This window comes from Coenobita brevimanus, chromosome 45, assembly GCF_032717465.1.
Source record: "Coenobita brevimanus isolate Jiangsu-jjx chromosome 45, ASM3271746v2, whole genome shotgun sequence".
Lineage (NCBI taxonomy): Eukaryota > Metazoa > Arthropoda > Malacostraca > Decapoda > Coenobitidae > Coenobita > Coenobita brevimanus.
In genome coordinates, this window is record NC_136998.1 from 30,808,549 (window position 1) to 30,823,849 (window position 15,301).

General features: G+C 38.6%; 2 protein-coding genes across 2 annotated transcripts in view; both read left to right on the forward strand.

The window, feature by feature from the left end:
• The first annotated feature begins 1,080 nt into the window (after positions 1-1,080).
• Positions 1,081-7,992, forward strand: LOC145398312 (ribosome biogenesis protein BRX1 homolog). Its single transcript, XM_080271199.1, has 6 exons — positions 1,081-1,321; positions 2,262-2,417; positions 3,097-3,217; positions 4,787-5,044; positions 6,275-6,369; positions 7,589-7,992. Exons 1-6 carry the CDS (start codon positions 1,217-1,219, stop codon positions 7,772-7,774), a joined length of 921 nt encoding a protein of 306 aa, XP_080127325.1. The 5' UTR covers positions 1,081-1,216; the 3' UTR covers positions 7,775-7,992.
• A 6,360-nt stretch (positions 7,993-14,352) lies between these two features.
• LOC145398313 (TBC domain-containing protein kinase-like protein) overlaps positions 14,353-15,301 on the forward strand; it is a 31,925-nt gene continuing 30,976 nt past the window's right edge. The window contains exons 1-2 of the mRNA XM_080271200.1: positions 14,353-14,557; positions 15,006-15,112. Coding sequence (XP_080127326.1) covers positions 14,353-14,557; positions 15,006-15,112 — 312 coding nt within the window. The remainder of the gene's footprint in view (positions 14,558-15,005; positions 15,113-15,301) is intronic.

Here is a 15,301-nt window from a genome sequence, read left to right on the forward strand (position 1 = left end):
CTCCCAGCTGGCTAAAGGTGTAAAGCTGGTTGGCATGGGGACGACCGTCGGAAAGCCTTCGTGAATGCTCTTATTCGTCAGTCTGGGGCATACGACTATGCAAACCTGCCAGAACTCTGCAATAACAAGGATGATTCAGTATTAGTCAGAGGAACTGGTAGGTCTGTAGAGGAAGAACCCACTGCTCTGAAAGTCAAAAGCTTTAGATGAGAGTTTATTTTGAAAGCATACTTCAGTTATGAGGACATCAAGATTCTAACAGAAAAGAGGGGCTACAAATGCAAAGACTTTGACCTGTTTGTGATTTGCGAGCAGTCGAGATAATACTGTAGTGACTACGCTGGTAACCGGCCTGTACCCAGAGAACACCCTAGACTAAATGGGACGCTGGTATTCAGGTAAAATGACGACACACCGACCTTTGGAAGTTGGAAAAGTTTCACAAATGTGTACTATACAGACAACTAGGCTATGAATTTCAAGTGGAAGCTTTGTCAGTGTCAAAGTCGGGAGGGTCTGGCTGGGTTTTCCTTCAGTATTATAGTTAAGGGGAGAGAAGAACCAGGATTAGGTCCTTCAGAGGGGCCTGTTAGCAATATCCTCTCTACGTATAGGTAAAGCTTGTACACCTTTGTGGACGCGACCACAGTCTAAGTAATATTTAGACTGTGGACACGACAACCCGTCTCCATATTTTCGATCCAGTGTCCCTAATGTCATAGTCATCTCTCTATAATATCATCACCTTATTCGGTTATACTCCTGTGTTTCAGTCTGTTTATTCTCAGTTTTTTCCATGAAACTAAGATGGCAAACAGCGATGGCTCAAGCTTAAAAAAGTGAAGAAGAATTAGAGTAGGACTGGAGTCTGATTGGTCGTTGCAGAAGTTCATGAAAATAACCTCTAAGATTATTAGTTGTCTTCAATGTAGGACTTGAAATGGGATTCCCTGATATTTATTAGGATACAGATAACAGTATACTTCAAATGCCTTTAGACTTAAGTGAGTCATCAACTTCTTTACTGTCCACTAATGATTCATGGCCCAGCTGATCCCGGACGGTATTTGGTAGGACTAAAACAGCGTGTGTTGTGTGTGCTCGTGTTTACAGCATTGTACCATCACGGCACTTCCCATTAAACCTGCTGGATAGGGAGGCTCGTATACACACTACAGAACCAGGAAGTTCCACCTTCGTCGCCAGTTTCATCAGCATGGGGAAAAGGAAGAGGGAGAAGCAGGAGGCTGAGAAATCTGAGGACCTTCCTGTTCTGCCTTCGCTTGTTAGGGATTCTGATGAGCCAGTGAAGAAAAAGAAGGTCAGTTACGTGACTAAAGCTTTGCTTTACACAAAGAAGAAATGTAGTGCAAGGGTTGTATATGTATAGCGTAGCTGTATATTCAAACCGAAGGAAATTTGGGTAAAATAGTTTGGGCCAAAATAATTATATACGTGGTTTTGCTCCGTTTTTTCTGTCTTGCATACAGTTCTAGTACACTTCTGACATTTTCGTTGCAGATTATTATTTCTTTTACTCATGAAGGTTAGATTGGTAGGTTATCTTTAAGATCATAATTGTGTTTTTGACTCCCAAGTTAGGCACATCAGAGGTAAATGGGAGGATGAGAGGCAATGGGCAAAATTAGAATTAGGTAATAGCTGATGGTCATTGTCCTTTTCCTTGTAAGTTATTAAAAAAAATTTCTTGGAAGACTGCAATTATATTGCCTGAGTTTGAGAAAAATGCATGAGCTGACTATGAATATTCATAAAACAATACACAGACTGCAGTGGTGTTTGGAAAAAAAGAACGGCAGTGTTTTAAGGGATATTGTCACTGTATTGTAGCAGGAGTGATACTATAGCATAACCTGTGAGGCATTTTAAAAATTTATACACTATTTGTAGCCGACATGATTAGAGCAATATAAGATAGCATACTGTACACTAAGTCCTAGTTGTGTTTCCTTAATTGATGTACTGTACTGTGTTGCTGTCAAGACCACAGTAAACTACAACAGAATTCTCTCCTTAAATTCACTTGCTACTTATGAAGATGATTTGCCAGTTCCTTTAAAATTTAGTAAACTATACAGTACCCTGTTGTATTGATATACCGGTAAGTTAGATTAATGTAAAACTAATTGTAGACACTTAAGAAACGATGCCTGTACCAGTCTTCAGTATTTTGTTGTACTGGTATGTCTTATAACCTTCCAGCATTTGCCATCAAGTACTAAATAAGACATTATCAACAGACAATATGGCACAACAAGCAGCGAGTACTGGTGTTTGCCTCTCGTGGAATGAATTATCGGCACCGCCACCTGATGGATGACCTACGCACACTCATGCCACACAGCAAACCTGAGTCCAAGAAGGAGCGGAAAGATGACCTTCGAGTTATTAATGAGGTTTGTTGAGTATTATAAGCAACTTGAAACATGAGTCATCATTGTTTAATTGTTGCCCTATTTGCAGGGTGTACCTGTAAGAAAGTGAAAAGAAGAAATAGGCAGCATGACGTCAAGCAAATAGATGATGGTCACTACCACCTACCACCAGATAGAAAGAGAGTATTAATCTACCTATAACCAGATGTCCTAATCCCATAAGGGGTGGCCATTTGTCTCGAGTCAGTTGATTTACAGGAAGGGACACAGACCCTTCTCCAACCCACTTGTTGACATGTAGGAAACACGTGTGAGTTGGTTATATGGTTACCACCTGTGTTGTAAATGTTTTCCAGGCTTACAGGAAACCATTAGGCAAGTGGCTTTACATTGGGTGACAAACTGAATGGTTTGCGTCTCCACTCAGTTAACAAGGGCATCATAGTTGCCTCCACATCACCCTGTGATCTGGTTATATAGTTCCCACCCAGCTTTGTAAATGGTTTCCAGGATTATAAGAAACCTGTGGGCTTGTCACTTAGTCACCTAAGGAAGAAGTAGGCAGCACTACATTGAGTGAGTTGGTGATGGTTGCTACCACTTGCCACCTAGGAATTACTGTAAATTCATTAAGTATGAATACCACAGTGCTGAATATGCTGTATTTGAGTTTAATGTACTGTATTTCCTTTTATTTCAGATTGCTGAAATGAAAAACTGCAACAAAGTTTTATACTTTGATAACAGAAAGAAAAAAGACCTATACATGTGGATTGCAAATGTCAATCAGGGTCCCTCTGTGAAGTTTCTGGTTCTCAATGGTAAGAAAATTAAATTTTCATTGTGTTTGGGAGTCCATTATTCAGTTCAGTACATTGTGTGTTTATGGCTGCTTGAAATATAAGAGGTTCATGAGTTTGTGTGAGTTGGAGGGGGAGAAGGGAGATGAGACCATGGATGAGATTATGAGACAGGGTGGAAAGGTACAGTACAGTGTTTGGGTTTGGTGTGCGATAGAGGGAAGGTAGCCTGTCAACAGACATTAGGGCAGCGTGGAAGTGGTTTGTTTTTGGCTACCTATTTGAGGGTTTAGGCATCTATTTATTGACTGATAGACAGATAGAATGCATATGAAAGGAAAATTGAAAAAAGTATCCTGATTTCACTATAGTACTGTATATGGGAAAGGCCTGTGAAATGGAGTCAGGATTCTAGGAACTTGAATGATGTGTATCTGACTCATTTCACTGGGCATGCTATTGAGAGTTCTTCCACTATTGTACTTTCTCTTTTCTTGTTTTGTGGATCCTGTCTCACCCAATCTTTTGTTGGGAGAAGGGTCAGAATGGAGATGATGAGTGAGATGTGCAGGCATTGGATGAAACAAAGATGAAATGGAATGCAGTAGAGAACTGTTTGGTATGTAAGGTCGTGTGTGGGTAAAATAGTAGGGTTGATCAGTAATGAATAGTTGAGAAGAATTAGTGCCCTTGTGCATCAGCTGAAGGTACAGTGGATCTACTTTACTCAGGTGACAGGATTTATGTTATTCTTGCTGTATTTGACATAGGATAGACTTGAAACAGGAGGGGTAAGATACAGCCTTTATTAGCCTTCAGTATAAGAGAACTTTCCAAAGTTTGATATTATCTGAAGGTAGCAAGACTGGAATTAAAAAGATGTTATTCGGGTGCAGAGGTTAAATTTCAGATGATGTGACTGTAGTTAATTGCATATGTGCCATGTGTTCTTCATATTGTACTGTAATTAAAGAAAATTTGTGAACTGGGGACCCTCTTGAAGTTAATGTTGTTTATACATGCTGTCTGAGACCATCCTGTTTTGCCCTTCAAGGATCTTGGAGTTGTTGAGCATACAAGTTAATGTATATATTGCTTCCCCCTTGCCAGTTGTTGTGTTGTGGGGACTGCTTATTCAGCAATACCAGTACCAGTATGTAGTTTGCATAAGCAAAGGAAAAAAAAATGCTAATCAGTGATCATAGAGTGTTACCCCAGGAATAAGGGACTGAACAGGGAGGCTGCCAGAGATCGAGCAGCATAGAAAGCTGTTATTAGGTGACCAAGGCCGATGCATGCAAACATGTTGGAGCCTTAATAAACGAAATGAAATGATTGGTACATTTAACAAGTTGTTTATCAACTCCAGTTGGTTTGCATCACTGGCTGTGTATCATTTCCATATGCATTGGTAAAAACCACTCCCACATCAGCAAATTAAGCCATTCTAGCAACGCATGAGAAACGACAAGGGGCGTAGTAGACGAGCCACCCTGTGTGTTGGCAGCCTCACTTCTAGATTGGTTTCATCACAGTTTTGTGCATTTTTTAATGTAATTATAACCAACCCTTTCTGTTTTCATGTTTCAGTGCATACAATGAAGGAACTAAAGATGACAGGCAACTGTTTAAAGGGATCCAGGCCCTTTTTGAGTTTTGACCCTACTTTCAATGAGCCTCACTGGGCAGTCATCAAGGAGCTGTTTGTGCAGATATTTGGCACCCCAAACTACCATCCGAAGAGCCAACCTTTCCATGACCATGTCTTCACCTTTACCATCCTAGATGGGAAGATTTGGTTCAGAAACTATGAAATTATTGGCATGGATGGCAAGCTCTCTGAAATAGGTAACTGTTGGCGTACATTTTTTTGTTTTTTTCCAAAGTTATTTACACTTATCTATGCATGCTTGATTATTTTATCATTTTATTTCAATCTTCACTGTACTGTAGATGTTCTTTTTCCTTTTTGATCCACTTGCTTATTTATTTATTTATCATCATCATCCAGACCTCCTTTCCCACCCAAGGGCAGGGTGAGGAGTAGCAATGTCCAGACAGCACAAACTTGCCCAATCCAAATAGGCCACACTTCCATTCACTCATCATTCAGAAAATATACCAGAACTGAATTGAATAGTGTGGAAAATGAAAGAATGAAATAGCAAGTCGTGGGCTTGTGGGGCCTAACTGTCGTGGTTAATTGGCACCATAACTTTCTGAACATACTTGTATCATTTTATAAGCTCTCTTAGGAATATTCCTTTCACTTTAACTTGGCCAAAAATTGTCATGTCTCCATTTTGAATGCTGAGTTGTAACAACCGAGTAACACAAAAATATGGTGCTAGTCATGAAGAAGTGTCATGGAAAGGATGTAGAGCCATTGCATTGTCTTTTTCTCCTGCTGAGCTATGTGAAGTAAGCTGCAACCAGATGGAAGTTTGAGCCAAGTTTAAGTGAAAGAGAGTATGAGTATAGTGTAGTTGGCAGTTTTCCCAGACACCAAGTAACTGCACAGCCAAATGTCCAGTCTTAGTTCTCTATCTTGCCTGACAGTGGTGATATCCCTGGGGCTTGTATTTTAATTTTCAGTTTAACCCCCTTTACTGGCTTGTCACTTTCATTTTAAGCATGCTACCACTGGACAGTTTTATTCACCTTAGAACTGAAATTGTATATGGTAGTATAACAGTGGAGGACATTGTCAAATTAGTTTAGGAAGGATCTGTATTAGTGAAGGGGTAAATGTAAGCTATATCTACTTCTTTCAGTGTGTAATGTCCTTTTGAAATTGACTGATATTATATACAGAGGTAGAGAGAAGAGTACAGTATTTAGGGGGAAAAAAAAAAAAAAAATGTCCAAGTTTAAAGGTAGAATTTTTCCTTTGAGGGGAGGGGTTGTAGATAAGAATTTTTATGTTAGAATGATGACTGAATGGATGTATAGTCCATTTCCTGGACATTGTAGATAGTTATTGCTTGTGTTTGCTTGTTTTGTTTCAGGATCGTACACATGCAACTTGTAATAGGCATTAAATAAGTTCAGGATGACAGTGTTAATTCGTATTTTCAGGGCCTCGCTTTGTTCTAGATCCAGTCAAGATTTTTGATGGAAGTTTTGGAGGAGCGACTTTATGGGATAACCCTCACTATGTCACTCCAAATCAGGTATGGATCATTGTCATCATACCTGTGAGATAGGGTTTTAAGTACAGTAATTATTATTAAGAATAAAGTGATGGTTTTTGAGAGAAGGTGGTTCGGAGCACATTCTGCAGGTGAATTGAGAGGAACTTGATTTGTTGGAAGATTCTGTGTTCCTTTATGTACTGATAGGAGGTAAGACAGGAGGGAAATATGTAAAGGAAGTGGAGAGCTGAATAATCTTAGGAAGTATGGTGGTTAATACTGTGAAGACCTTGAAATGAAATTAATGAGTGCGTACTGAGGCAGCAAGTGGGCTGTTTGAAGGTACTTTGAGGCCCACATAAACATGTGTGGGTGGCTGGGGAATGTCATTATCTGGTCAGTCTAGAGGGAGAATAGTGGAAATAGAATAAAAAGGAATACAGGTTAATTACAAAGTTTGGGTAGGATAAGAAATATAGAGACATGGATTGTTTGTATTTATTTACCATGTATTTATTTTTTTATTGTATTTTATGCATTTATTTCTAGTGGAAGGTGGGGACACTCACCATCCACTCACTTGATGTAGTGCTGTTTTGGGTGTCTTCCCTTTCCTCTCTTTATTCCTTCCTCATCTGTCTTTCTTTCCTTCATTCTTTCCTCTTCCTTCTGCCTATAGGTGACATTACACTCCCTCATCTGTCTTTCTTTCCTTCGTTCTTTCCCCTTCCTTCTGCCTACGGGTGACTCTACACTGAATGACAAGCCAAGTGGTTTCCTGTACACCAGGAAACCATTTACAATGCTGGGTGGTAACCATATAACCAGATTATGGCGCCTGGTGGTTTAGTGGGTAATTAAGGCGCTGCAGCCTGATTGAGTCTGTGCTGGTTTATATCCAAGGGCTGGTTGGGGTTTATTGCCCATGTAATGCCACTCAGGGATGAGTGAGGCTGGTCACTCATCTTAACTGTCAGAACCAACATGCCTAGCCCTGGGCTTCTACAGTATGCTCGTCATGGGGAAACACTGGCTTAGCTGGTGATGATGATGATTATATATACTATATATTCATTCATTCATCATCATCCAATCCTGTGTTGCCCCATGAGGACCGTAGTAGCCTGGGGGGCTAGGCAAGTTGGTCCTGACATAAAATATATAATTTACCCTTTCTTGGTCCTGACATAAAATATACAATTTACCTTCTGTTGGTTCTGACCTAAAATGTATAATTTATTTTTTATTATTACTTTAGGTACGAAGTCATCTGCGGAAGGCAGGAGCTTTCAGATACAGTAGTAAGGTACATCAGAAAGAAGTATTCAAGAAGAGGACCCCCACTCATCCATTTGTTGGTGATCCAACAAATGAAATTTTCAAAACCAAGCCTCCGGAAGTTGCTACCAGTGAAGAAAAGCAGCTGTTTATCCGAAAAAAATGATTACCCTGTTTCAGTTCATACGGTAATTTGATTTTCTTACTTGAAGATATTTACTTAATTGGTAATTACTGTAAAAGTCCTATTATTCGGCAGCTGATTATTAGGTAGATCCAACATTTCGGCAGTTTTGAGAAATAGTCCCATTTACGAAAATCTTAGATTGTTCGGCAGATGTCCGGAATCATCTCGGCAGTCCAGGAAGTGTTATCTGTGACTTGTAGGCCTAAAGTTTCATTACACTTCTGTATGTTCACTGATTTCTATATTTTTTCAGACTCAGGTATATATATATATATATATATATATATATATATATATATTTCAGATCCAGGTATAGTACTGTATTGATTGCAGTATTGTACAATATACAGTACTCTCTCCAAACAGTTGTAATACCATAAGTGGTGATGACAGTGTTCACCAATATATTTAAAGTACTGAGTGGGTAGGTTTTTGATTATTCAGTAAATCCAACATCTCGGCATAATCCAAGTCCCATAGATGCCGAATAATGGGACTTTTACTGTATATTCAGTAAGGGCAAGAGTTCACCTACTGTTACAGTACACTGTGTGTACATCATACTTAGGGCATGTCAATCATTTTCCTCCCAGGTGTATAATGTCAGAGAGAATCATCTTGGACAGGGAAGCATACCAAACCTTTCTTAGCTTAAGAATATTAGCCAAAGGAAAGTAAAAAGTAGAAGAGGCAAAATATTTGGCAGACTTTTTTCCCCTATTGTGCCTGTGGTACACTTCAAGAAATCGAGAATGCTTTCGCAGCACAAAAGCAAGACCATTCATTTTTCAGCAAAGCAGGATATGGGGTAGTAACTTGAGATGGGAGAGGGGCATGGGGAGACTGAGGATGTGGTTGAGAGGACATGGGGAGACTGAGGATGAGATGGGAGGGATGAGGTGGAGAGGACATGGGGAGACTGAGGATAAGATGGGAGGGATAAGGTGGAAAGGCATATGAGTGACGAGTGAGTTGGAGGATGGGTATCCTGGTGGGGAACAGAGGGGACATGAAGATGATTTGTTTGTGGCCAGCTCTTCCAGGATTAACATGTAAGCTGCTACTAGGGAAATCAGCTGTCTCACCCTGTACACCGAAAAAACATTTATTTTGTAAGTTTCTCCACTTGATTTTTCAGTCATATTGGTTCATAGAGAATGTGATGAGGTATATGGTATATGTGTATTAATTTTAAAATCAATATGTGCCATAGTTTTGCCACAAGAGTTTTCACTAGTTACCTACTTTTCAACAAGCCGAAAGATGTCTATGTTTTATTAAATCAGAGTCCAGTTATATGAGTATGAGATGGAAGAAGCCATGGTGAAATATTGGTACACAAATTTCAAGTCAGTACGGTATGCATTGTACCTTAGAAGTAACGTCATCGTCATCTGGACCTCCTTTCCCACTCTAGGGCAGGGTGAGGAGTAGTAACGTCCAGACAGCCCAAGTTTGCCCTGTCCAATGGGCCATACCTCCATTCACTCATCATTCAATGTCCTGGAGTCATGGCTCCATCTGATACACCAAAAACTTTCACCATCACATTTTGTAGCTTCACATGAATGTATCTGGTTGAGTCAACAACCATCCCTTTTAATCCATATTTAATTTCAATGTTTGATGCTCACAGACAGCTCTTGTCCATTATTGGCAAATACTGCAGCATTGAAAAATAAAGCACAGGAAATATGATTTTGTATGGTCTTTATTGAAATATGTGGCAGTCAGAGCCATATTATCCATTTGAATTATGTCACAGCTTTTGCATTAGATAGATAGATAGAAAATATGATCTTTCACATTAACTGTTCCCATCATGAATGGATAATAGAGCATAAAATAATGGGTATCAGAAATAAATGACAGCAAAACTTCCATTTTGTGTTTTCTTTACCATATCGAAGAGCAAAGGATGCTACCACACCTCAGAATGTCAAGAAAAGCATGCCAAAACTCAGCTCATCATCTTAATAAAAATGGGTGCTGTACATGAACTACAGTATTCACTGCAGCAAATTTGTTGTAGACCTAATTTAATTGTTGTGCAGGAAAATCATAAAAGGAAATAGGTAGTGGGAAGGTTTTATACTGGTAGGAACAACATTTTTTCTTTTTAACTTTTTTTTTTTTCTCTCTCTCTCTCTCTCCTTGGCAAATATAAGGTTGACTCACACCAACCATAAGTGGAAGAAGAGGTTGAGATGAAGTATAAAGGTGAGAAGCTGATGGATAGGAATGGTGAGAGCAGAGTGACAGCAAATGTCATTAGTTTTGGTGGTGTGCAGAGAAAGAATGTAGTGCCACGAAATCTACAGAATTGAAGAATGTTGTGATGTGGCTGAAGAATGGCAAAGTAGCAGGTACTGATGAGGTGTATGCAGAGATGAAATGCTGTGCAGAGAATGGAATAAAGTGTGTGAGAGAATGATGAGGCTGGTAGTGAGTGGTGAAGGATGGATTATCTAAAATCTGATTTATGCAGATAATGCTGCAGTTCTTGCCAATAATGGACAAGAGCTGTCTGTGAGATCAAACTTTGAAATTAAATGTGGATTAAAAGCAATGTTATTGAGAGAGAAGGTGACACAATATGATGTGATGAATGGAAACTCAAATTATTGAGGGAATAATTTAACTAACTTTATGCAGTGATAGAGAAAAGTGGTACATATGGAAAAGAAGCAAAAAATCTCAATATGAAACAGAGATCTGGCTGTGAGAGGCCTGCATGGGGTTTTAGAGCCTTTATTAATATACCGTTTGAGTAAGAATTTGGTGTAGCATGAAAATGAAGTCAAGAATAAGAGCAATGAAAATATGTTTGTAAAGGAAAGGCTTTGAACTAGGGAGAGTGGATAGGGTAAGGAATAATGATTCTTCAAAGATGTTTGGCACCCCATTTTAACTTGACATTTGTTGGACTGACTGTCGGACAGGTGTGTGTGAATGGGAATGGGGCAATCTTTGGTTTGTATCTCACTCTATCATTTTTTTTTTTTTCCTTAGCTCTCTGGATCCTTGGGCAGTGGCAATGAAGAAAGATGTAGAATGGGTAAGCAAATATCTATATTATGTCTAACTTGTGAATAACAAAGTAAAATTTCCCTCTCTCTCTCTCACATAAAAGAGAGGCGATAAAGACGTAAGGATATATATATATATATATATATATATATATATATATATATATATATATATCAAGATGTATTATCATTAGCTTAATTATTTTTGCTTCTGTAACCCTTTGAATTCTGTCAACGCCCCCCACAAACACGAGTTTACTAATTCGACATAAATAATCTTCGCCCCCATTGACGCTAGTATGCATAAATAGACATACTTTGAATAATCCACTCTATATCAATCTTATTGTAAGACGTTGAACTTGCTTTGCTAGATAAAATTGGATTTATTAAAAGCATTGCTGCTTGTCTTTTTAGTGGCGATGTTTTCTGGGTTGGCGAAGAGTTCACTATCATGTACACAAACTCCTGTCACTCTCAGAGCTGCAAGGGGATCTGCATTTTTCGCTTCAAGCAGTTGTAGTCAAGTACACAGAGCAGAGTGTTTTATTATGCATATTATGCTACCCTGAAGAATCAAACTATTGATATAACTTTAGAAGTAATCAACGTTACCGATTTTCATTATATTACGTTCCTGAACTATTCTAAGACTTACGTTTTAAGCCTAGTTTGAGTTAGGGGAGCGAATTTTGTAGGGGTAGTCATATAGTGGCTTAGGTTAGGCTATCGCTTACCGGTAGTAGCGTATGAATGTTGTGCCATATTGGCTGGTGCAGGCGTGTGCACTCGGTCTATGTCAGGCCACAGGTTAGGCTTAGGTTAGGTTAGTTTAGTGCAAAATTGTGTGTTTTAAATTAATTTTATCTTGATTTGGGAGATAAATCCACTTTTGGAAATCTTACTCAAAATTCCAAAAGGGGGATTTTCCCCAAAAAATGAAGGTGAAAATTAATTAGAACACATTATTTTGCATTTGAAACCAAATAAATAGTAATTAAAAAAAAAAAATTGGTTACTTCTAAAAATTTACGAAACTATTTGTGGTTTTGATAGTAGTTTGGATTTTATGCAGTGGCCTTGTATTCCAGGGAAGTGAATGAAAACTCGTCACAGGGTCAGAGTAGCACAGGTTACGGAGATGAATACTGTGGCTAGTCGCCTGGCCCCGCTTTTGGCATTACTGTTGTTGCTTTCATTTCTGTTTATGGTAATGTTTACAAAACCATAACCCTGGATTCTAACGAAATAACGAGAATCTGCATTGCACACTTTTAAGTCATTTCTTCTGTGGTGTTTTCCGCAAATAATAGATAGTAAGCGACATATTGTAGGGTCTTAAATGTGGTGTTATGGCTTTGTAAACATTTAACCCAGCCCAGCGCTTTTTTTCTTAATGGTGAAAATAAATTATTTCTCAAGCCATTTTAGACATTAACTTAGTCAAGCCTAACCTAGACCCAAGACAAATTTTCAGTCATTCTAAGTTGTTGGCAGAGTCTGTTCTGAGTATAATTTCTGATTTGGAAACATGAGACAGACTCACTTCTGGTACTCTTGTTAGCAGAATCAGGGCCATAATGCACCAGCAAAAACATAAACATACCACCTGTGACCACAGTGCCACCGCCAGAAACAAAAGCATGCCACGTGTCTGTAATCCACCACCGAGAAACAGAAATGCGTCGCTTTTAATGGATGAAAAGTAAACAAAACTCCAGCATAGACATATTTTCAAGACCCTAGACTATCTCGCTTATTTTTAACTTCCAGGAGAAATGTCACAGAAGATAGTTGAATTAGAACTGTGCAGCATATTAATTCCTGTTATTATTTCTTGGGAATTTGTAGTTTGATTTGTAGACATTATCCAGTATTAGTTTTATTTCTGCTTGTGCTTTTATTGTTAGATTTTTATTTCTTCCTGGATTGCCTTCATAATATTCTTTTGTTTTAATTGTGTCCCAACAGTTTTCACACAGGAATTGAAGGAAAACACTGGCAGCACTCAGGAAGAGTACTGGATATCCAGGCCAGATATTAAAAAGTGACCCAACCTAACATGTCTGAACTGACCTAACCAAAAGGGACTAGTAAAAAATGAATTACTGAAACACACTAAAAATTAAAAACAGCATAACTATAATTAGTTCAGGATTAAGTGAAATGCAAAAAACTGGCTGAACAAATCTCTCTCTCTCTCTCTCTCTCTCTCTCTCTCTCTCTTGCCACCCCCCACCAGAGTTACACTTTACCCAGTGCTAAGACTCATACTATAGCTATGTGTAAGATGAGAAAGAGACAGTAGCTATTTCTTACCTAACTGTATGCAGATAACCCGATTATCCTAGAATCTTAAGTAAATCAATTTTTTGGTCATTACCAAATGTTCTTTTTCAGTTTTTTTTTTTTCCTTGGAATGTTTTCTGTGTCATTCGGTTTGGCATTAATAATCACTGGTGTGCAGTAAATAGGTTCAGAGCATTCCCAGGTAAGGTCAGTGGTTGCCAAGATTAGGTCCAAAGGATTTGGTTTTGATCTTTATATTTCGTGTAGATGATTATTTTTCCAATTCTGAAATCAGCTGAAAGATACCCAACTAAGTCCAGATAATAACAGGATGAGGTATGAAGGATGCGAAGGTTACAATACAGAGGATGCCAACCTTAAGTCCAAAGGATATCACGGTTAGATCCAGAAAATGTTAAGCAAATGCTAAAGTACTATATGAAACTTGACTCATATTTTCAGTTTCCATATTCTTGTAATTTCATTTTTTTTTTTTTTTTTTTTTTTTTTTTTTACTGTAGTAGTTCAAAAATTTTATCAAACTGCAAGCTCAGCATTCACTATTAGGAGTTAAGCTTGATGTAGAAGAGAGAGAGAGAGAGAGAGAGAGAGGTGGAAAGGCTGGTTGCATTGTTCATCTCTCACAGTGAAAACAATCTTAGAGAGAGAGAGAGAGATTGGAAAATGTAGTTGGTATGACCAGAAAGGTACGGTAAGCCGTACCAAATTTTCAACCCATCAAAAATAGGGAAGGCTTTGGAATCTGAGAAAATATGAGGCTAAAGAATGGCAAAATCAAACAAATGGCCAGTTTTGAATTTAAAAAAAAAAAAAAGGTGAAATATGAGCAGACTTTCAGTTTTTTAACATCACAGAATAGAGGGCAAGAGCTTCCCTCAGTTTAATCAGATACTTTTGTGACAGTCAGTATCACATATCCAAGTTGTTACCTAACCTCTAAATTGTTAAACTGACTAAGGGCGGGTTTACAGCTGAATAAAATCATTTGGGAGTAGCCAACGTAACCTGATGCCATATTCAGTACATACAGTCAGTACTTCAAGGCAGTGGATGGAATGTAAAATGTTACTGGGACCGCTGGTTGATGCCATAATATTGTGTGACGGGAAAAAAAACCTTGTCAGATAAAGGCTTAACACAGAATGAAGCATCATGCAACAATTCTCTCCTGTAGTGTTTGTACTACAGCTTTATATTCTCTCACACAGGCAGGGCACCATGTACCCAGCGTGCCCTAAGCTGGGACTAGCACACCTGGGGGCATCAACCTTTTTTGCATCAGCCCATCCTAGCGAGTCGTGTGGTAGTAATGGTCTTCCTCTCACCCCAAACTCTATACGTATCTATGGGCGAGCCAGAGCCCTTCAGCTGATCAACCATCCTCACCTAAGCACTTATGTTGACATTCATCGTGGTAAACATGGTAATGATGTGTGTCATTACAGTAATGTAGTAGAGGATAGCAGTGTATTGTACAATAGAGTCAGTGATACACATAGTTTCATGTTGGGAGTGCTAACCACTGTTGTTTGTTAATTTTGATGTCAGTTTCCAATTAGCTTTTCTTTCAAATGTGAAATGATTGCATAGTAGTTTAGTACATTAACCCTGTGGTTAATCACTCAAATCTATTCATGTCCTAATTAATAAAGTGCAGTAATCATTGTACTAGACCGCACTCATTTACATAGGTTGCTAAAGTATAGTGTACCATACGATATAACAAGGTTATGTAATGAAATGCCCATGTCAGTAATGCACATTCCTCTTCAAAAACAGCTGTTATCTTATTGTGACTGAGAATTATGAAGTAAGACACATATGCTGTACAGGCCTTGCACACATCATCTGATAGTTGTATGACCATACAGAGAGGATCATGGTCATCCAGGAGTATCATTTGCTGAACCTTCGAGCTGCAACAGAAAGATATCCAGATATTAAGAGCTCAGCAGGTCTGACCCAAGTGGCACACCAGGTAAGCACATGTGAATTTGTATATACCTGGATTAAAATATACAGTATCTCCGCTTATGTAATATTTGAGGCTGAAAAGAAACTACTGGTATATGTAAGGAAAAATATTGCAAGTCAAATGTCATATCTTTAGTTAAAACTGTTTTGGGAGTGGATCTCACAGCAGCATAGCTGTTTGACATATTGTAGT